Genomic DNA, 21,324 nt, shown 5'->3' with positions numbered 1-21,324 from the left:
GTGGTGGCCTCCTGAGTAGCTAGGGTTGCAGGCGTGAGCCACCAGCACCCAACTCCCCACTTCTTTCTCACCAAACTCACCTCTAATTCTAGTCATTTTCATGACTCTTTACATCTAAACATGCTGTATTACCAGGAGGGTCAGAGGAGGTGAGACCTTTGCCAGGAACTACAAAACCTGCTGGGAAACCTCATCAATGACAACGTGGCTGCCCTGGCCCTGGTCCTTGGCAGAAAGGCTGCATCCTGCAAGGCCTAGACCATTCCTCCTTTGCCTATTACACTTGTGTTTCTGGTCATCACGAAACTGTTCTTTCATCAAAAACCCAACCCCAATGTCATCACCTGGGCTACAAGTCTGTGTGGTGGTCCCTGAGAGGACCAGCCAGCTTGGCTTGTGGACAATTCCTCCTGAAGATACTCTTTATAAGCTGCTGGGCGCCTGGCTTTCCCAGGAAGCTGGGTCACATTCTCATGCTCCCCTTCCTCCTTGTGGCTTGAAAATCTCTTCTTACCTTCTCTGCTTGACTGCAGCCACAAGGTCAGGCCCTGAAAACATGGAGAACAGGCTGTCCCCGTTGGCTGACGATGTCTCGTCACTGGAACTGGCTGAGTCTCCTTGAGCACCTGACCAGCCACTGTGCAGGCCATCTCTGAAAGTCCATGAGAGAAGTTGGTCCTGGGCTCCTGCCAGCCAGCGAGACACTGACCCCACAGCCCCAAGTCTGCCCTCTCTCCATCAATCTCATAAACTCAACAGTGGGCTCCTGTTTCTACCTTCCAGAACCTGAGGATTTTTCCCTTCTCTCATTTCAAAAGTAACACCTTTTGTTGTCCTTTGAACCCTTTGGCTTATGGGGCTGGGAAGGTGGCCCAGTGGTAGAGTGCTTGCCTTGTGTGCATGAGGCCCTGGGTTCGATTCCTCAGCACCATATAAGCAAAAAGCCAGAAGTGGCGCTGTGGCTCAAGTGGTAGAGCGCTAGCCTTGAGCTGAAGAGCTGAGGGACAGTGCCCAGACCCAGAGTTCAGGCCCTATGACCGGACCCAAAAAAACCAAAAAACAAACCAAAAAAAAAAAACACACAAAAAGAACCCTTTGGCTTGTATATAAACTTTAATGTTATTATTATTATTATTTAGTGCTAGCACTGGGGCTTGAGCTCAGGGCCTGAACTCTTCCCTTTAGCTTTCTTGCTCAAGACTGGTGCTCTACCACCTGAGCCACAGCTCCACTTGTAGCTTTTTGCTGGTTAATTGGAGATAAAGAGTCTCATAGACTTTCCTGTCCAGCTGGCTTCAAACTATGATCCTCAGATCTCAGCCTCCTGAGCAGCTAGAGTAACAGACTGAGCCACCAGCATCTGGGCTTCAGTACAAAAGACATTAAACACAAACATTAAAATAAGATGTGAAAGGCAGGTGCTAGAGGCTCATGCCTGTAATCTTTGCTACTCAGGAGGCTAAGATCTGAAGACTGTAGTTCAAAACCAGCTGGGGGAGGGGGAGGGCTGCTAAGAATGTAGCTTAGTGGTAGAGTGCTTGCCTAGCATGCACTTGAGTTTGACTTCTCATAAACAGAAAAAGCTAGAAGTGGCACTGTGACTCAAATGGTAGAATGCTAGCCTTGAGCAAAAGAAGCTCAGGGACAGTGCCCAGGCCCTGAGTTCAAGCCCCAGGAGTGGCAAAAAACCAACAACAAAAAACCCAGCCAAGGGCTGGGAAGGTGGCTCAGTGGTAGAGTGCTTGCCTTGCATGCCTGAGGCCCTGGGTTTGATTCCTCAGCACCACATAAGCAAAAAGAAAAAAACTGGAAGTGGGGCTGTGGCTCAAGTGGTAGAGCGCTAGCCTTGAGCTGAAGAGCTGAGGGACAGCGCCCAGGCCCAGAGTTCAGGCCCCATGACCGGACCGCCCCCCCCCCCAAAAAAAACCAAACAACCCAGCCAGGGAGAGAAAGTCCAGGAGACACTTATCTCCAATGAACCACTACAAAACCAGAAGTAGCGCTGTGGCTCAAGTGGTAGAGCGCTTGCCTTGAGCTGAAGAGCTGAGGGACGGCACCCCAGGCCCAGAGTTCAAATGTGGTATATCCACAGAGACTGATCACACAACCTGGTGTCCTTCCTGAGCTTCTGAAGGGTTAACCATGTTACTTGCTGGAGTGGGGGATTAGAACTGAACTGCCAACCATAGTGCACAAACATCCATGTGTTTCCCCTTCCACAGACTTCACATGAGACATCCAGACCCTGAACTTGGCTCCCCTGTTGGGCTTTGTACTCACGCTTCTGTGAAGAACTCTGGAAGAGGCCAGGTCCGGTGGGCATCCTCCATGGGTGGCCAGTTGCCTCGGGTGTGGCCTGGTCGGCGACCATGTTGGGAATGACGCTTCTGCTGCATTGCCTGGCTCACTCCTGCCACGTAGCGTGCAAACTCTGGGTCTGAACCCACTGTGTTGAGACAAAAGAACAAACAAAGGTGGGAGACAAAGCAGCCTCTTGGTTTCTTTCTCGCTGAGGATAGGCTGGTCACATACACAATGAAATGTGCTAAGCAACTGGCAGCCACATGCCCCAGAGCTAGTTGCTGGCTACAGCTAATACCCTGCAAGAGGAAATGGGTTTTTTTTGCACTGCAGTTTCAAGCTTGAGGATGTTTCGAGCATGAACTGTCAAGAAGAGTTACCATCAACTTATGCCTATTATCCTAGCTATTCAGGAGGCTTAGATCTGAGGATCACAGTTCAAAGCCAGCCCAGATAGGTAAGAGTGAGAGTCATTTTTTATTTTTTATTTTTTGGGTCTAGTCATGGGGCCTGAACTCTGGGCCTGGGCGCTGTCCCTCAGCTCTTCAGCTCAAGGCTAGCGCTCTACCACTTGAGCCACAGCGCCACTTCTGGCTTTTTTCTTTTTGCTTATGTGGTGCTGAGGAATCGAACCCAGGGCCTCGAGCATGCAAGGCAAGCGCTCTGCCACTGAGCCACCTTCCCAGCCCCAAGAGTGAGAGTCTTATCTCCAATTAACCAGAAAAAAGATGCTAGAAGGAGAGCTGTGGTTCAAGTGTGGTTCAAGTACCAGCTTTGAGCTGATACAAATACACACAAATAACATAAAGCTAGTTGACCTCAGTCTCTTCTCACTAGTCCTTCCCATGCTTGTTAAATCAGCCCTATTTAAGCCTCAAGATAGGCTGAAACAGTCTTCAAAGGAGGAGGATTAAGTTATTTCACTTTAAGTTATATTCACTTTAAGTAAGGCTGTGGCTGACATGCCCTAAGAAATCCTCAGTGATGACATCATGTGTTGAAATGGAGTGAGAAGTGGGGAGGCCTCATGTACCTGCAGGGTCAAAAGGCAGAATCTCTCCCAGCATTCCAAAGACTCCATCACTTTGGTCCCTGTTTGGCCAGGTGTTGTTTCTAGGTCCTTGTGGCTTCTGTCCCAGAACCTCTGACATCACATTGTCCATATAGCTGCTCACGAGACCCAGGCTGTACAAGTCAGAACTGAGATCAGATATGCCCGGCCACTGGCCCAGAGGAGAAAGACCTGCTCCCACTGGCTGTGTCGGCTGCTGGGAGGAGCCATGGACCCATTTCCCAGGTGCCCGAGGCTGGGGTGGGGGCTGCTGTGGTCCAATGGGTTGGAGCAGGTGTTGGTAGTATTGCACCTGGGGTGGTTGTTGCTTTGGAGACTGCTGCTGAGGGGCCAGACTCGGTTGGGATGTCAGAGGTGTGTGGGCCCCAGCCTGGGGGGGGCGTGGAGGAGGGGGCACTGGCAGTGATGGCTGCTGTGGCTGCGAAACTCCGGCCTTCTGCTCAGTCACCAAGGATGTGGCAGCAGAATTACGCCTGGTCACCAATGGGGAACCCTGATGTGACTGGCCCATGTTAAAGCCAGAGAGGAAATCAATCACCTCTTGCATCTCCTGATCGGTTGGTAAGTTCATGCCCTTCTCGTCCTTGCCATCTTCCCCGGGCAGCAAGTTCTCCCGCCTCTCCAGAAGAAAACCATTGGCCATTGGATTACTGGAATTCTGAGCTGACTGGGAAGGGTCTGGGGTCCTAGGGAAACTGCCGATGTTCAGAATGCTCTGTAACCGTGTGTCTATGTTGCCAGGCATTTTTGCCTTCTCTTCTGAACAGCCAGCTATGAAGATGTTTTTGGAAGGGGTGCTTGGGATGGAATAATTTGTGCTGCTGCTTGACCCGGAACAGGAAGCTTTCTTGGTGAACCGGGAGGTTAGTTTGGAGAATGTCTTCTGCAGACCGCCTGAAGATTTGGTGCCGTTTCCAGAAGGCAGATCAGCCGGATTCCCAAAGTCACATACCTCCCTTTGGAGTTGGATCTGTATGCAGGGTAAAGCTTGTTCCCTATTTAAATAGGAAAAACAAAAAAGACCTTACTAAGGGGAGCTGGGCACTGATGGGTCACACTTATAATCCTAGCTACTCAAAAGACTGACATCTAAGGATCATGGTTCAAAGTCACGAGTCTGAGACTCTTGTTTTTTTTGTCAGTCATGGGGCTTGAGTCTGTGACTGTTATAGTCAATTAACTACCATGGGGCTTGAGTCTGTGACTGTTATAGTCAATTAACTACCAAAAAGAGCTGGAAGTAGAGCGGTAGCTCAAATTTCAGAACTGAAACACACACACACACCTCAAATTTCAGAACTGAAACACACACACACACACACACACACACGCCCTACACACACACACACACACACACACACACACACACACACACACACACACACACACACACACACACACACACACACACACACACACACACACACACACACACACACACACACACACGCCCTAACTGGAGAATGAAATGGATCTTTTTTTTTTTGGTCAGTCGTCGTCGTGGGACTAAACTCTGGGCCTGGGTGCAGTCCTTGAGCTCTTCAGCTCAAGGCCAGTGCTCTACCACTTGAGCCATAGCAATACTTTTTTTTTTTCTGGTGGCTAACTGGAGATAAGAGTCTTTCCTGCCTGGGCTGGCTTTGAACCATGATCCTAAGATCTCAGCTTCCTAAGTAGCAGGGATTACAGGCATGAGCCCCAGCACCCAGCTTGAAATGAATCTTTCTCTCTCTTTTTTCCCTCAGTCCTTCAGCTCAAGGTTAGTGCTCTACCACTTGAGCCACAGCGCCACTTCCGGTTTTCTGGGGGTTAATTGGAGATAAGAGCCTCACTGACTTTCCTGCCCAGGCTGGCTTTAAACGGCTATCCTCAGATCTCAGCCTCCTGAGTAGCTAGAATTACAGGTGTGAGCCATTGGTGCCTGGCTGAAATGGATCTCTTAAACAAGGAAGACTCGGACTGCTTAGTATTTTTGAGTCCCTCGGTTTGATCCTGGAGCATTGCCAAAAAGGGGAAAGCTGGAGGCATGGCTCAAGTAGTAGAGTGCCTGCTAGTAAGTGTGAGGCTCTAGTTCAAATCCCAATACCATTAAACAAAAGAAAAAAAAAGACAGGAAGACAGACACATACACAGAGGAGACAGGGAGGGAAGAAGGGAGGGAGGAAGAGAAAAAGGGAGAGAGGGAGGGGTACATGCATAAAGAACAGCAAGGAGTGTGGGGTGCTAGTGTACACAATCTCTGGCAGCTTAACCCAGAGCTGGGAAAATGGCACCATCTGGCCTAGGTATCAACCCAGCAGAGGACTGAAAAGCAGGCCAGATGTGGAAGTCATTGGCAGAGTCAGGTCTGTGCTGGAAGGTGGGGATGGAGAAGCCGTAGACCCAGCAGAGAACAAATGGACAAGTTCACACCACACTTTGGGGACTTGGCACCACGACTGTTCAATGATTGCCATTGTGTGAAGTTTTCTGAAAAAATTTTCCCTGGACTGAAACGTAGAAAGGACACAGGCAGGAGTTGAAACTGGAGGTGATAACAGTGTGACCCTGGAGACATTCTATTACTGTGCAGAGACCCTGTGGCGTTAAGAGGGAGAAGAAGTATCATGGCAAGGTGTTTAAGGTTTCTACTAGTTCTAAAATTAGCAATTCACCAAGAAGTAATCTTACAGCTGCACTGTCAGCTGCTTTCACTGGAGTGAGGGAGAGAGAGAAGCAGAGACAGGATGGTATACAAGGCCCTATGCATGCTGGGCAAATGCTGTACCATTGTGCCACATCCCTAGCAGCTACTTTCAGATATAAATTCATTTCATGAAGGATGTGAATAAATTTTATTTATTTATTTATTTTGTTTGTTTTTTGCAGGTCATGGGGCCTGAACTCTGGGTCTGGATGCTGTCCCTCAGCTCTTCAGCTCAAGGCTAGCGCTCTACCACTGGAGCCACAGCGCCACTTCCGGTTTTTTCTGTTTATGTGGTGCTGAGGAATCGAACCCAGGGCCTCATGCTTGCAAGGCATGCACTCTACCGCTGAGCTACCTTCCCAGCCCCGTGAATAAATTTTAACACTTCTCAGCTCTTACTTCATTAAGAGAATAAAGTCTGGTTAAGAGCCTCTACCACCTTTTTATTGGGTGTGCCAATACTGGGGGGCTTGAACTCAGGGCCTCTTGTTCTCATTTAAGGCTGGCACTCCACTGCTTGAGCCACAATTTCATTTCCAAGCTTTTTCTGCTTGGGGTTGTCTTTTTTTTTTTTTTTGGGGGGGGTCAGTTGTGAGGCTTCAATTCAGAGCTTGGGCACTGTGCCTGGGCTGTTTTGCTCAAGGCTAGTACTCTATCACTTTGAGCCACAGCATCACTTTCAGTTCAGTTTTCTGAGGGTTAATTTGACTTTCCTGCCCAGAATAGCTTCAAACCACAATCCTCAGATCTCAGCTTCCTGAGCATATAGGAGACACCTGGGCTTGTCTGTCTGTCTCTCTTCTCTATTTTTTTGGTCTGTTGTGGGGCTTGAACTCTGGGCCTGGGTGCTGTCTCTGAGCTCTTCAGCTCAAGGCTAACACTCTACCTCTTGAGCCACAGTGCCACTTCCGGTTTTCTAGTGGTTAATTGGAGATAAGAGTCTCTCAGACTTTGCTGCCTGAGCTGGCTTTGAACCGTGATCCTCAGATCTTAGCCTCCTGAGTAGCTAGGATTACAGGTGTGAGCCACCATCACCTGGCTTACTCTTTCCTTCCTTCTTTCTTACTTTCCTTTTTTTTGCTCAAGGTTAGCATTCTACCACTTGAACCACAGTGTCACTTCCAGCTTTTTCTGTTTATGTGATACTGAGGAATCATCCCAGGGTTTCATGCTTGCTAGGCAAGCACTCTACCACTAAGCCACATATTCCCAGCCCTTCCCTTCTTTCTTAAGTAGTTGTAAAAAGGAGTTTCAGCCAGGCTCAGTGGCTTATGCCTATAATCCTAGCAACTCAGGAGGCTGAGATCTGAGGAACGCAGTTCAAAGCTAGCCTGGGCAGGAAATTCTGTGAAATTCATATCCCTAATTAACCTCCAAGAAATCTAGAAGTAGAGGTGTGGCTCAAGCGGTAAAATGCTAGCTTTGAGTACAAAAGCTCAGGGACAGTGACCAGGCCCTCAGTTCAAACCCCAAGACTGGCACCAAAAATTAAAAAAAAAAAGAACAGAATATTACTGCAAAGTCCTTTTGCATGACTACTTGCTCACATACTACTATCAGTAACATGAATACACATAAACAAAATTTGGTCTCAATTCAGTTTGTTTACAATGCAAATGAGATAGCAAAATTTCCAAAACTGGTCAGGGCACCCACCTGCCTGCCCTCCAGCGGTTTAGGTCCAGTACAGCTGTGTAGAGCACATCCACCAGGCCCAGGGTCTTCTCGGGATCAAGGCTTCTCTGCAGCAGGGACATGGTAGCAGGGTCTTCCTTCAGGCACCTAGGCACAAGCCAGGCTGCATGAGTTTGGTTGCAAAAGTATTCTGAGCAAGCTTCATGGAAAAGACTTCAAGTTTGAGCAAATGCAAACTTTGCAACTCACTGCTCTGCAAAAGGCAGAGGAAACAAAAAAGAATGTCTTCTATTTTTCAATGTAAGAGATACATTTTTGCCAGGCACAGGAGGCTCATGCCTGTAATACTAGCTACTCAAGGGGCTGAGATCTGAGAATCATGGTTCAAAGCCAGTCCAGGTAGGAAACTCCATGAGACTCTTATCTCCAATAAACCACTAGAAAACCAGAAGTGGCACTATGGCTCAAGCGTTAGAGCACTTTCTTTGAGCTCAAGAGTGCAGGGACAGTACCCAAGCCCAGAGTTCAAGCCCCACGACTGACAAACAAACAGATGTACTTCAAATCACAATGAGATCCCAAATCCAAATAGATCCTTCATAAGACTAGACTATTGTAAACATTTAAAATACACCTCACCTAGAGAATGTGATTACTTAGTCTATCTAATACTTAGAGTAGGCTACCCTTGGACAAGATCAGCTAATCTGTCATTGTTGTCTAATGAAGTGCTAATTATCTTGTGTGTTAGTAAAAACAGAACGGCTGTGTGGTGCCATCTGGGTATACTTGTCTAATTCTTGTCCCTGACAGAGTTCCTGCAATGCTAACTAAGTGCTAAAAGCAAGTTTGCTTCGGATCCTTGAGTAGTTGGTATCAGACTCCAGTTTCTGACACAGAGCTCTTAAATATCTTGGAATCTCCTTGGTGACTAACTCATCTTTTTTTTTCTGGTGCCAGTACTGAGGCTTGAACGCATGGGCTTGGATACTGTGCCTTATTTAACATTTTTGCTCAAGGCTGGTGGCTCTAGCACTTGAGCCACAGCTCCACTTTCAAGTTTTTGGTGGTGAATTAGGAGATAAGAGTCTCATGGGCTTTCCTGCCTGAGCTGGTTTTGAACCACAATCCACGTATCTCAGCCTCTTGATTGGCTTTTAGCTATTTCTTTCAGACAGGGTCTTGCTTTTTGTACAGACTTGACTTGAACTGCAAATATTTCTGAGCAGCAATGTAACAAAATCTGTAGAAAATTCCATATCTTAACTTAGTGGAACAAGTTATAGTACAAACTTAGGTGTATTGAAAATGCTTTATAAAAATTTACATTTAGGCTACCCATGTAAGGGGTATATTTGATACCTAGGGACTTTTGTGTTAAGATTCGGATTCCACCTCGGAGATTATGCACTCAGAATGTACCCATGCAAAATGCTTCGAAATTCAAAAGAAATATGGAATCTGAGACACTTAAAAGACTCAAGCACTGCTGACAAGACATTCAGTCTTTAATTTCAAAGGGAAAAGCCTAAATAATTTGCCTAGTTACCAAACACAGCCAGCAGAGGGAGCCTCTGTAAAGAAATAAAGTCAAATTTTTTTCCCCTAGAGGTTCCATGACTTACAAAGTCAGCCACACCTCAGGGAGGGTTTTTTTTTTTTTTTTGCCAGTCATGGGGCCTGAACTCTGGGCCTGGGCGCTGTCCCTCAGCTCTTCAGCTCAAGGCTAGCGCTCTACCACTTGAGCCACAGCGCCACTTCTGGCTTTTTTCTTTTTGCTTATCGAACCCAGGGCCTCATGCATGCAAGGCAAGCACTCTACCACTGAGCCACCTTCCCAGCCCCTCAGGGAGGGTTTTTAGAAGGAAACTTAAGTGTTAAAACATTTTGCTTGGAAGTCATGCATAAGCTCAAGTGGTAGAGCACTCACCTTGAGCTGAAGAGCTGAGAGACAGCGCCCAGGCCAAGAGTTCAAGCCCCACAACCGACCAAAAAAAAAACCCCAAAAAAACATTTTGCTCTTATCTGACACACACACACACACACACACACACACACACACACACACACACACTTTTTTTTTTTCTTTTTTCTTTGCTGGTCCTGGGGCTTGAATTCAAGGCCAGGACACTGTCCCTGAACTCTTTCGCTCAACACTACTAGTGCTCTATCAATTGAGTCACAACTCCATTTCTGGTTTTCTGGTGCTTAATTGGAGATGAGTCTCATGGACATTCCTAGAAGTGATACTGTGGCTCAAGTGGTAAAATGCTAGCCTTGAGCTGAAGAGCCGAGGGATAGCACCAAACCCAGGTTCAAGCCCTATGACCACTACCACCACCACCAGCAACAACAACAACAAAATCATGGACATTCCTGCCCTGGCTAGCTTTAAACCTCAATTATCAATTCTCAGCTTTCTGAATTAGGATTACAGGCATGAGCCACAAGTGCTCGGCTGGTTTCAGGCATTTTCAGTGCCTTGAATCTGTCACATGCTCTCATATTTAAAAAATAGAGAGCTAAGCATTGGTGGCTTAAACCTGTAAGCCCAGATACTCAGTAGACTAAGATCTGAGGATCAAGACTAAGATCTGAGGATCAGGCAAGAACGACATGAGACTCTTATCTTCAATTAAGTACCAATAAAAGTTGGAAATGGAATTGGCTCAAGTGGCAGACTACCAACTTTGAGTTAAAAATATTAGTGAGAGCTTAGCTGGTTTGGTCCCCAGCTCTGAAAAAAAAACGCAACAGAAAATGATGATGATAAAAGAAGACAACTTGTAAGCATTACCTAACTACTACTATGATCCACACAGGCACCAATAGTACCTTTGTGTCCTTACTATCTCTATTTCTTCCTACTTAAGTGATATAATTTTTTTTTCTTTTTGGTCAGTTGTGGGCCTGAACTCTGGGGCGCTGTCCCTCAGCTCTTCAGCTCAAGGCTAGTGCTCTACCACTTGAGCCACAGCACCACTCCCGGCTTTTTCTGTGTATGTGGTGCTGAGGAATTGAACCCAGGGCCTCATGCATGCACGGCAAGCACTCTATCACTGAGCCACCTTCCCAGCCCGATATAATTATTTTTTATGGTTAAGTATTCACTCAGATTACCATTTTAAGATTAATAGGATATACTCAAAGACACTGGCTATTACTAAGATTGATTCAGATCCTCATAATGGAATCTATATGCCCCCTACAAGGACAAGTGGCCAGATGTGGAAGTGCTGAGGTCGCACCCTTATTTTAGGCTTTGATATTCCCACTGCCCTCCAATAAGCCTGTGAGACTTACTCTCTACTCAACATATACCTTGCCTGATTCTGAAGTTTAGCCTAAATTCCTATTATTATAATATTCAGTACTGTTACTCTGAAACAATTACCACTGTGGGCAAAATGGCATCATATCGTTTCTTTTGTTCCACTACTGTCTCTTAGCCTTTTCTGCTCAATGCTGGTGCTTTACCACTTGGGCCATAGCTCACCTTCTGATTTTTTTTGGTGGTTATTTCAAGGTAAGAGTCTCACAGACTTTTCTTCCCAGGCTGGCTGAGCTTCAGTCCTCAGATTTCAGCCTTCTGAGTACTAGGATTATAGACATGAGCCACCTGCAGCTGGCTCCTTGCCCTGTTTCTTTCTTTTTTTTTTTTTTTGGGTCCGGGCGTGGGGCCTGAACTCTGGGCCTGGGCGCTGTCCCTCAGCGCTTCAGCTCAAGGCTAGTGCTCTACCACTTGAGCCACAGCACCACTTCCGACTTTTTTCTTTTTGCTTATATGGTGCTGAGGAATTGAACCTAGGGCCTCAGGCATGCAAGGCAAGCGCTCTACCACTGAGCCACCTTCCCAGCCCCTTGCCCTGTTTCTTAACTCATTTGTAGGAGCTATTTTTTTTTCTTATAAACTACAAATTAAAAATAATCTTTTATCTCTTTGAAGTATTACAAATATAATTAAATAGGTAAAAAGGGCTGTTTGTCCCCAGATTTGCAATGATACTGGGTCAAGACAGAAGCTCAAGATTAAGGTCTCACACAAGATCAAGGTCAAGAACAAAGCTTTAGAGAAGTAATAGGTAACTGAGAAAAGGTCTACTAAGTTTAAAAACTGGAGGCTGGTGGCGCTGTGGCTCAAGGGGTAGAGCACTCGCTGTGAGCTGAAGAGCCGAGAGACAGCGCCCAGGCTCAGAGTTCAAGCTCTACGACCTACCAAAAAATAAATAACTAAAAAATAACTAAGATCTTTTAGCCGGGCGCTGGTGGCTCACACCTGTAATCCTAGCTACTCAGGAGGCTGAGATCTGAGGATTGCGGTTCAAACCCAGCCTAGGCAGGAAAGACTGTGAGACTCCTTTCTCCAATAAACAACTAGAAAACTGGAAGTGGCACTGTAGCTCAAGTGGTAGAATGCTCGCCTTGAGCTGAAGAGTTGAGCCTGAGGGGCAGCGCCCAGGCCCAGAGTTCAAGCCCCATGACCTGACTGACAAAAAACAAACAAACAAGCAAAAAAAAAAAAACCCCTGGAGGGCTGGGAAGGTGGCTCAATGGTAGAGCGCTTGCCTTGCATGCATGAGGCCCTGGGTTCAATTCCTCAGCACCATATAAGCAAAAAGAAAAAAGCCGGAGGTGGCGCTGTGGCTCAAGTGGTAGAGCACTAGCCTTGAGCTGAAGAGCTGAGGGACAGCGCCCAGGCCCAGAGTTCAGGCCCCACGACCGGACTAAAAAAAAAAACCTGGAGGCTGAGTGACAAAGGGAAGATAACACTGCTCATCATGAGTATCAACATGTTACTTACACCATAGTCAAAGAGGTTCTTTTGTTTCAGAAACCTTGGCTTATTTATCATAGAGCAACAAGCAAGATATGTCATTATAAAACAATGATCATACATATAAAAAACGGAGTTAAGGCCTACTGTGTCAGCTAGCATGTGAGTTTCTGAAAACATAACAGTCATTTCAAAGATGTGTAAACTTTCACAGAAATAAGGCTTCTGTTAATGTTAAGAGTCAAGTTACCATGTGGATGGGACTTGAACCACAATTCTGGAGCCTTCTAAACTGATCTGGGGGGCGTAGGCTTCTTTATTTTCAATCTGTGCTGTGTCAACTACAACCTAAGAAAGAAAGAAACAGAAACAATCATCAGGTTTGGGGGGTGGGGGGGGGGTAATTCAATGGATTACAATGGTAACCAAAGCAAGAGTTGAGTACTCAATGCTGAGTATTCCTAAGAACCATTCCGTGGCAGGGCATCTACTCTGAGACCAGGAAGATAACAGCTATGTAAAACACATGACTGAAGAAGCTGAACTCTGGTGGCTCCCACCTGTAATCCTAGCTACTCAGGAAGCTGACAGCTGAGGATTGTGGTTCAAAGCCAGCTCAGGCAGGAAAATTCATGTGACTCTTATCTCTAATGAACCACCAAAAAGCCAGAAGTGGAGCTGTGGCTCAAGTGGTAGAATGTTAGCCTTGAGCACAAAAACTCAGGGATAGTGCCCAGGTCCTGGGTTCAAATAAGATGATTTAATCTTGACCTATTCAGAACAACTTCAAGATAAAGTAATCATTCTTCAATGATCTCTTCTTATCTGGAGGAAAGATCTGTTTGCACAGTAATACATTTCAACTCAGGGCCTTGAGCTCACTAGGCAGTGATTTACCCCTGTACCATACCCCTAGCTTCTTGGATGTGAGTTTTTTAGTAACCACCTATCTAAGGAGTCTTACAAAGTGATGCCTGTATTTTCTAATAACTAAAAGAATTTCAAGCTGGAAGTGGTGGCACATGCCTCTAATCCCAGCACTCTGAAGGCTGAGGCAGGAGAATCCCAAATTTCAATGCAACCCTGGCTATGGGGCTACCTCTAAACATCAACAAAAAAGACTCAAACCCAAACAACAACAATTACTACCACAAAATTATTTCAAGAAAACAATGATAAAAGACTTTAAAAACAATCTATATTTCAGGAGGGGTCAAGCTGTGCAGAGCTGTTTATCATCATCTCAAATTCCATCTCTAATGGTGTCCATTTCCAATGCTGTAAACAGCTCCTGCAGCTGCTCCCTCGGAAATACTTCCTGTCCAAGAACAGTCTTTGTTGGACCAGACAGGTGTTTCCTCTCTCTTCCTGCCCCCAGAATCCAAATCTAAAGGTCCTTTGTCAGACATATACAAAGATGTCCTGCAATCAGGGGATAAGGGACTAGGAAGTTTCTGGGCTCTGAATAGGAAGGGACCTTTTAAAAAAAACTTAACCATGTTTCTTAAGCCTACGTGTCCTGACTTATTTGTACTTTTTTTTTTTTTGAAAATATACTACCATGGTTCTCCCAGTCTTGAAGATTATAAATCAATCTGATTATTATTATTTTTTTGTCTGGCATGGAGCTTAAACTGAGGGCCTGGGCACTGTCCCTGAGCTCAAGGCTAGTGTTCTATCACTTTGCGCCACAGCTCTACTATTGGTTTCCTGATGGTTAATTGGAGATAAGAGCCTCATAGACTTTCCTGCCCAAGTTGGTTTCAAACCCCAATCCTCAGATCTCAGTCTCCTAAGTAGCTAGGATGACAGGCATCAGTCACCAGTGCCTGGCAGTAGTGGAACTTTCATTGGTCATCAGGGAACTTTTAATTTATTACTTCTCTTCGGAGTTTTCTTTTTTTTTGGGTCCTGTCATGGGGCCTGAACTCTGGGCCTGGGCGCTGTCCCTCAGCTCTTCAGCTCAAGGCTAGCGCTCTACCACTTGAGCCACAGCGCCATCTCCAGCTTTTTTCTTTTTGCTTATGTGGTGCTGAGGAATAGAATCCAGGGCCTCAGGCATGCAAGGCAAGCGCTCTACCACTAAGCCAACTTCCCAGCCCCTTCTCTTTGGAGTTCTTTTTTTTTTTGTCAGTCGTGGGGCTTGAACTCTGGGCCTGGGCGCTGTCCCTCAGTTCTTCAGCTCAAGGCGAGCGCTCTATCACTTGAGCTACAGCGCCACTTCCGGTTTTCTGGTGGTTTATTGGAGATAGGAGTCTCACGGTCTCTCCTGCCCGGGCTGGCTTTGAACCGCGATCCTCAGATCTCAGCCTCCTGAGTAGCTAGGATTACAGGCGTGAGCCACCAGTGCCCGGCTTCTCTTCGGAGTTCTATGCTGAGGAAAACAGCTCATCTCTGTGGACCACCTTCCTGAGTGGCTAGGATTATCAGCAAGAGCCACTGACGCCCGGCTGGAGAGACACTTATCTCCAACTAACCATCAAACAATTAGAAATGGAGGTGTGGTAGAGTGGCAACTCTGAGTCAAATAGGTAAGTGAGAGTGACAGGCCCTGAGTTCAAGCCCCAGTACTGGTACCAAAAGCAAAAACAAAAAAATAACAAAGTATAAAGCAGAAACTAAGGAGTCTTTTTTTTCCCTCCCCAATCTAATTGTGGAATCAAGTGCACAGGGTTATATGGGCCGGTGGTGATACAGAAAACCCTAAATAGTAATTCCAGATGCTGATCTCCTGACCCACCTGGCTTGAGTAAAAGGCTTTCCTTTTTGTCTAAAAGATGAGAAGACCAAGCCGGGCGCTGGTGACTCACGCCTGTAATCCTAGCTACTCAGGAGGCTGAGATCTGAGGATCACTGTTCAAAGCCAGCCCAGGCAGGAGAGTCCGTGAGACTCTTATCTCCAATGAACCACTAGAAAATTGAAAGTGGTGCTGTGGCTCAAGCGGTAGAGCGCTTGCCTTGAGCTGAAGAGCTGAGGGACAGCGTCCAAGCCCCAGGTACCACAAAAAAGAAAGCAAAAACAGGGCTGGGAAGGTGGCTCAGTGGTAGAGCGCTTGCCTTGCATGCCTGAGGCCCTGGGATCAATTCCTCAGCACCACATAAGCAAAAAGAAAAAAAGCTGGAAGTGGCACTGTGGCTCAAGTGGTAGAGCGCTAGCCTTGAGCTGAAGAGCTGAGGAACAGCACCTAGACCCAGAGTTCAGGCCCCACGACCGGACCCCCCCCCAAAAAAAGAAAGCAAAAACAAAAACAAACTAAAAAATGAAAGATGAGAAGACCATAGCACTGTGCTTGAGATGATGCTGTCATTTTATTACTAGGAAGGAGATAGGCAGAGAGCTGGGGTACAGTGATTGGAGGGGGAATGTTGCTTACAGCAGCAAAGCTAGGGGAGATCTCCTGAAATAGCTGACACAAGATGGATGAGAGGACAAAGCCATGTGACCATCAGAGCCAAACTTCCGGTTAAGAGGAGGACCAAGGGCTAATGCCTGAGACAGGAAGTATTTGCCAAATCTGGGCAGCTGAAAGACATCCACTGTAGTTCAGGAGTCAGGCAAGTTAAAAGATCTCATCTTCAGATGTCAGTCTCTTGAGTAGCTAGGATTTCAGTTAGGAGCCACCAGTGCCCAGCTATTCTTTACTTTAAAAAAAATCTGGTTTACATTTTTTTTTTTTTGGTCAGTCCTGGGACTTGAACTCTGGGCATGGGCACTGTCCCTGTGCTGAAGTCGCTCAAGGCGAGTGATCTACGGCTTGAGCCACAGCGCCACTCCCAGTTTTCTAGTGGTTTATTGGAGATAAGAGTCTTTCCTGCCCAGGCTGGCTTTGAACCGTGATTCTCAGATCTCAGCCTCCTGAGTAGTTAGGGTTACAGGCGTGAGCCTCCGGCGCCTGGCCCTAGTCTACATTCTTTAGCAATGAAGAACTCAGAAAATCATTTGGTCTTATCACGCATATGCAGCACCACATTGGCTCATGCTTGAGATGTCTCTGTTCTCTCCCTTGCCCATCCTACTCACTCACCAGTCCTGCCTGGCCAAACAGCAGCTGCACAGCCGTCTTGCAGGCACCCCGCCATGTGGATGGGCACACCTGGTTCAGTACTTCTGTGACAGGAAAATCTTCTCTGGCTGTGATTCCATTGTAGCAGCCTGCTTCCTTGATCAGCTGTAACATTGTGTGCTGCAGATGAATGAGAAAAGCATTCATCTCAAGATAAAGACACACAGGATTCTAAAAGCTGTAGAAATTCATGATATCATCATCTGAGAGAGAAAAACATTTTAAGCATATGCAAATAATGACATTTGAATTCCTTAATTACCATCAGTCAACCCCAGAGAAAATGGCTAAATATGGATAACAAGCTTTAGTACATAAATATGACTTAAAATATTTTTTTTATAGATAGTGTCAACACTATATAGCCCAAGTTGGCCTGGAACTCATGATCCTTCTGCTTTAGCCTCCTATGTGCTAGAATTATAGGCGTGTGCCATCATGATTTCTATAATAGCATTAACAGCGTTATTTATTATCTCTTGAGCAGACTGGCCAAGAAATCTGGAAATTCTGAATCTTTCTAAATAATCAAAATCATCCAATAAAAATAAAATACTAGCCAGGTGCTGGTGGCTCACGCCTCCTAGCTACTCGGGAGGCTGAGATCTGAGGATCGCGGTTCAAAGCCAGCCTGGGCAGGAAAGACTGTGAGACTCCTATCTCCAATAAACCACCAGAAAACCGGAAGTGGCGCTGTAGCTCAAGTGGTAGAGCGCTCGCCTTGAGCTGAAGAGCTGAGGGACAGGGCCTGGGCCCAGAGTTCAAGCCCCACGACTGACAAAAAAAAAAAAAAAAGATTCTTGTCTCCAATAAACCACTCAGAAAACCAGAAGTGGCACTGTGGCTCCAGAGTGCCACCCTTGAGCTGAAGAGCTGAGGGATAGTGCCCAGGCCCAGAGTTCAAGCCCCATGACTGACCAAACAAAACAAAAATCAAACAAACAAAAAACCCCACCAAAAAACTAGTCAAATCCTCAACTGTTAAGCTAGGTGCTGGTGGTTCATGTCTGTAATCCTATCTGTTCAGGAGGCTGAGATCTGAGGATCATGGTTAAAAGCCAAACTGGGCAGGAAAGTCTATGAGACTTATTTACAATCAAACACCAAAAAAAGCTGGAAGTAGAGTTGTGGCTCAAGTAGTAGAGTGCTAGCCTTGAGTCAAAAGCTCAGGCATGGGGCTGGGAAGGTGGCTCAGTGGTAGAGCGCTTGCCTTGCATGCTTGAGGACCTGGATTCGATTCCTCAGCCCCACTTAAGCAAAAAGAAAAAAGCCAGAAGTGGCGCTGTGGCTCAAGTGGTAGAGCGCTAGCCTTGAGCTGAAGAGCTGAGGGACAGCGCTCAGGGCCAGAGTTCAGGCTCCACGACAGGACCCCCCTCAAAAAAAAAAAAAAAAAAAACTCAGGCATAATGCTCAGCACTGAGTTCATGCCCCAGGACCAGCACCAAAACAAAACAAAAACAAAAACCCATCAACTCTTATTTTGGATGATCAAGTATGTGGTCAGGTACACAGACTCTGGAAATAAGCCTTCATGAGCTCAGTCTCCAGTTCTACAACTTCCTTAGGCTTCTGTTCCCTATCTGCTAAATGGGGGATGGGGTGTAGTTACACCTGATAGGGCAACATGAAATGACACAGTACATGGCATGATGGCTAGCTCCATGCTGCACAAAAAGCTATTAGTATGTATTAATGTAAGATTTCCTCTCCTCTCAATTCTCAAAGTCCAGCAAAAACATTCATATACCGTATTCACAGTGTACTTTAAAATCCTTTAGGTTAAATGTTTGAATAAGATTTTCTCAGCAGGGCTGGGAAGGTGGCTCAGTGGTAGAGCGCTTGCCTTGCATGCCTGAGGCCCTGGGTTCGATTCCTCAGCACCACATAAGCAAAAAGAAAAGAAAAAAGCCGGAAGTGGTGCTGTGGCTCAAGTGGTAGAGCGCTAGCCTTGAGCTGAAGAGCTGAGGGACAGCGCCCAGGCCCAGAGTCCAGGCCCCACGACCGGACCCAAAAAAAAAAAAAAAAAAAAAAAAGATTTTCTCAGCAAATATTTCATTGAAAGAATGTCACCACAGTGCTAGGATTGTGGCTCAGTGGTAGAACACTTGTCTCCCATGTGTGAGGTCCTGGGTTCAAACCCTAACACCACAAAAACAAGTTGCTGGTATGTCATCTTTAGATATCACTATATTGAGAAGGATCACAGGTTCCTTCTTTAACATCTTGTGTGTGTGTGTGTGTGTGTGTGTGTGTGTGTGTGTATATGTGAGAGAGAGTGAGAGAGAGTGAGAGAGAGAGAGAGAGAACAACAAACAGAGAATATTGGGGTTTGAATTCAGAGCCTGGGCATGGCTCCTGAACTTTTGTGCTAAAGGTTAGCACTCTACCACTGAGCCATAGCTCAGTCGGTTTCTGGTGGTTAACTGGAGATAAGAGATGCAGGGATTTTCCTGCTTGGGCTGGTTTTGAACTGCAAACCTCAGATCTTGGCCTCCTGAGTTGCTAGGATTATAGGCATGAGCCATTGGTACCTGGCCAAGACAAGACCTCCTGTTTTTGTTGTTGTTGTTTTTTTTTTTTGTAGGTTGTGGGGCTTGAACTATGGGCCTGCGCGCTGTCTCTGAGCTCTTCAGCTCACGGCTACCGCTCTACCACTTGAGCCACAGTGCCACTTCCAGTTTTCTGAGTGGTTTATTGGAGATAAGAGTCTCCTGGACTTTTCCTGCTTGGGCTGGCTTTGAACTGCGATCCTCAGATCTCAGACTCCCGAGTAGGATTACAGGTGTGAGCCACCAGTGCCCGGCCTGACCTGACCTCCTGTTTTTAATCCTACACTCTTCACAAGCCCTTAGATTCCCCTTGAGAACTCCAAGTTTATGCCCATTACTGGAAGTGCATGGAAAACTACCGTCTTCAGTTTCAGATTGTCGGCCGCTGACTCGTTAAAGGAGACGCCCTTCAGGAAGTGTGGTCCTATCTGCACGGGGACAGTGGGAAGCTCACACTGCATTGGCTGAGGGGGAGTCTGTCTCCGGCCTGTCTGTTGGGCTTCCACCTCGCTGCAGCAGCCCTGAAGAAGGGGTAAGAGAGGAGGAGGTGAGCCACGGTTGGCCCACACATGCCTGGCCAATCACCTCCCACAGCTCCCAGCACTACCTGACAGAAAAACATACCTGCAAACTTGCCTCAATTGCCTTTGGGTTCAGGTGGAAGCCAGCTTTCATTGCGTATTCACAGTGGCCTAAACTTTCCAGAGCTATTTTATATGCCTGCAAAGCAAGTATTTTCAAGAATCAAGATTAGACACAGCTGGTTAGCATAAGATAAAGTCCAACCAAAACGGGAATTAAATTTTTCTACAGTTATTGAAAGACTTGAGGCCAATAAGTAACTACTTTATTAGTTTTTCCAACTGGCCCAATACCACAACTTGAATTCTCTCCTTCTGTTATATCACTTTCTATCTATATGCTAGGTTTAAAAAGACTTTACCTGCAAAGCGCTGTCGATTTTTATGTTCAGTTCCTTCAGCTGGTGTTCCGGAATAGCTGCACTCTGGGAACAAAAGAGCTGCTGGACTTCAATTCCTGCCAGGCGGCCATCACAGCCTCTTTCTCTCAGTCTAGATGTCGCCTGTGACATAAACAGTGGCTAATAGGTAAAGAAGAATGCTACAGGTACCAGCAAAATTAAGAGAGTAACAACAGCCAGTGGTTCATACCTATCTATAATACTAGCTAGTCAGGAGGCTGAGGCTAAGGATCATGGTTCATGGTTCAAGGACAGCTTAAGTAAGAGTTTTGTGAGACTCATCTCTGAACCACCAAAAAGCTGGATGTAGAGCGATGACTCAAGTGGTAGAGTGCCAGCCTTGAGCAAAAAGAGCTCAAAGGCAGCACTGATATTAAGAACAAAACAAAAAACAAATCAAAGCAGGGCACTGGTGACTCTCACCTGTAATCCTAGCTACTCAAGGCTGAGATCTGAGGATTACAGTTCAAAGTCAGCCTGGGCTGAAAAGTTCCCTTTTATCTCCAATTAATCACTCAAACCAGAAGTGGAGCTGTGGCTCAGAGTAGTAGAACACTAACCTTAAGTAAAAGAACGGTACTCAGGCCCCGAGTTCAAGCCCCACAACTAACAACAACAACAACAACAAATCTCCATACAATTGTCTATGTTCACTGAGCTTTCATGCTAATGTGGATATGGGGATGGGGGGGGGGGGGCTGCCACCTCAATGTCTACCAAACTGTCCAGTTGGCCTACCTACCTAGCTGCCTGGCTGGTTGAGCACTTCTCTCCCCTTGGTCCCTGGCCAGCTACACCCTATCTTTCCTAACTCAGGTGTCAGCCTTTTCCTGATCCTTCTTTTCAGAGAGGCTTTCTTGTACTACACCCATGCACAAATAGGGCCTTTTCTTTGGGATCTGTACATCTCCACCACACTCTGAGAACCGTTTTTCTAAGCTTTCTCCCAGCAAGCTGTGGCACAGGTTGGCATCTTGGTGTTTGGCATAGGCCTGGCACAAAGCAGGCATTTACTGAAACACTGTCGCCTGAAGGAGTTTCACACTTAAGTTTTCTTTCTTTTTTATCTTTTGGCTGGTACTAAGGCTTGAATTTGGGGCCTGAGCACTCTCCTTTAGCTTTTTCCCCTCAAGGATGGTACTCTACCATTTGAGTCAAAACTCTACTTCCCACTTTTGGGTGTTTTAACTGGAGATAAAAACCTCAGGGAAGACGGGTGCCAGTGGATCATACCTGTAATCCTAGCTACTCAGGTGGTTGA

At 46.4% G+C, this 21,324-nt stretch overlaps 1 protein-coding gene across 1 annotated transcript in view; it reads right to left on the bottom strand.

Moving 5' to 3' along the window:
* Positions 1–21,324, bottom strand: part of Garre1 (granule associated Rac and RHOG effector 1) — a 62,790-nt gene that overhangs the window by 3,291 nt on the left and 38,175 nt on the right. Inside the window, exons 4-12 of the mRNA XM_042668159.1 lie at positions 20,025–20,165; positions 19,706–19,801; positions 19,441–19,602; positions 16,494–16,652; positions 12,719–12,816; positions 7,716–7,841; positions 3,335–4,368; positions 2,281–2,446; positions 515–652 (exon numbers count right to left, since the gene is read on the bottom strand). Of these exons, the coding sequence (XP_042524093.1) occupies positions 515–652; positions 2,281–2,446; positions 3,335–4,368; positions 7,716–7,841; positions 12,719–12,816; positions 16,494–16,652; positions 19,441–19,602; positions 19,706–19,801; positions 20,025–20,165 (2,120 nt within the window). The remainder of the gene's footprint in view (positions 1–514; positions 653–2,280; positions 2,447–3,334; positions 4,369–7,715; positions 7,842–12,718; positions 12,817–16,493; positions 16,653–19,440; positions 19,603–19,705; positions 19,802–20,024; positions 20,166–21,324) is intronic.

This window comes from Dipodomys spectabilis, unplaced genomic scaffold (assembly GCF_019054845.1).
Source record: "Dipodomys spectabilis isolate Male_0828 unplaced genomic scaffold, ASM1905484v1 ptg000422l, whole genome shotgun sequence".
NCBI lineage: Eukaryota > Metazoa > Chordata > Mammalia > Rodentia > Heteromyidae > Dipodomys > Dipodomys spectabilis.
This window is presented reverse-complemented; position numbering and strand designations above follow the sequence as displayed.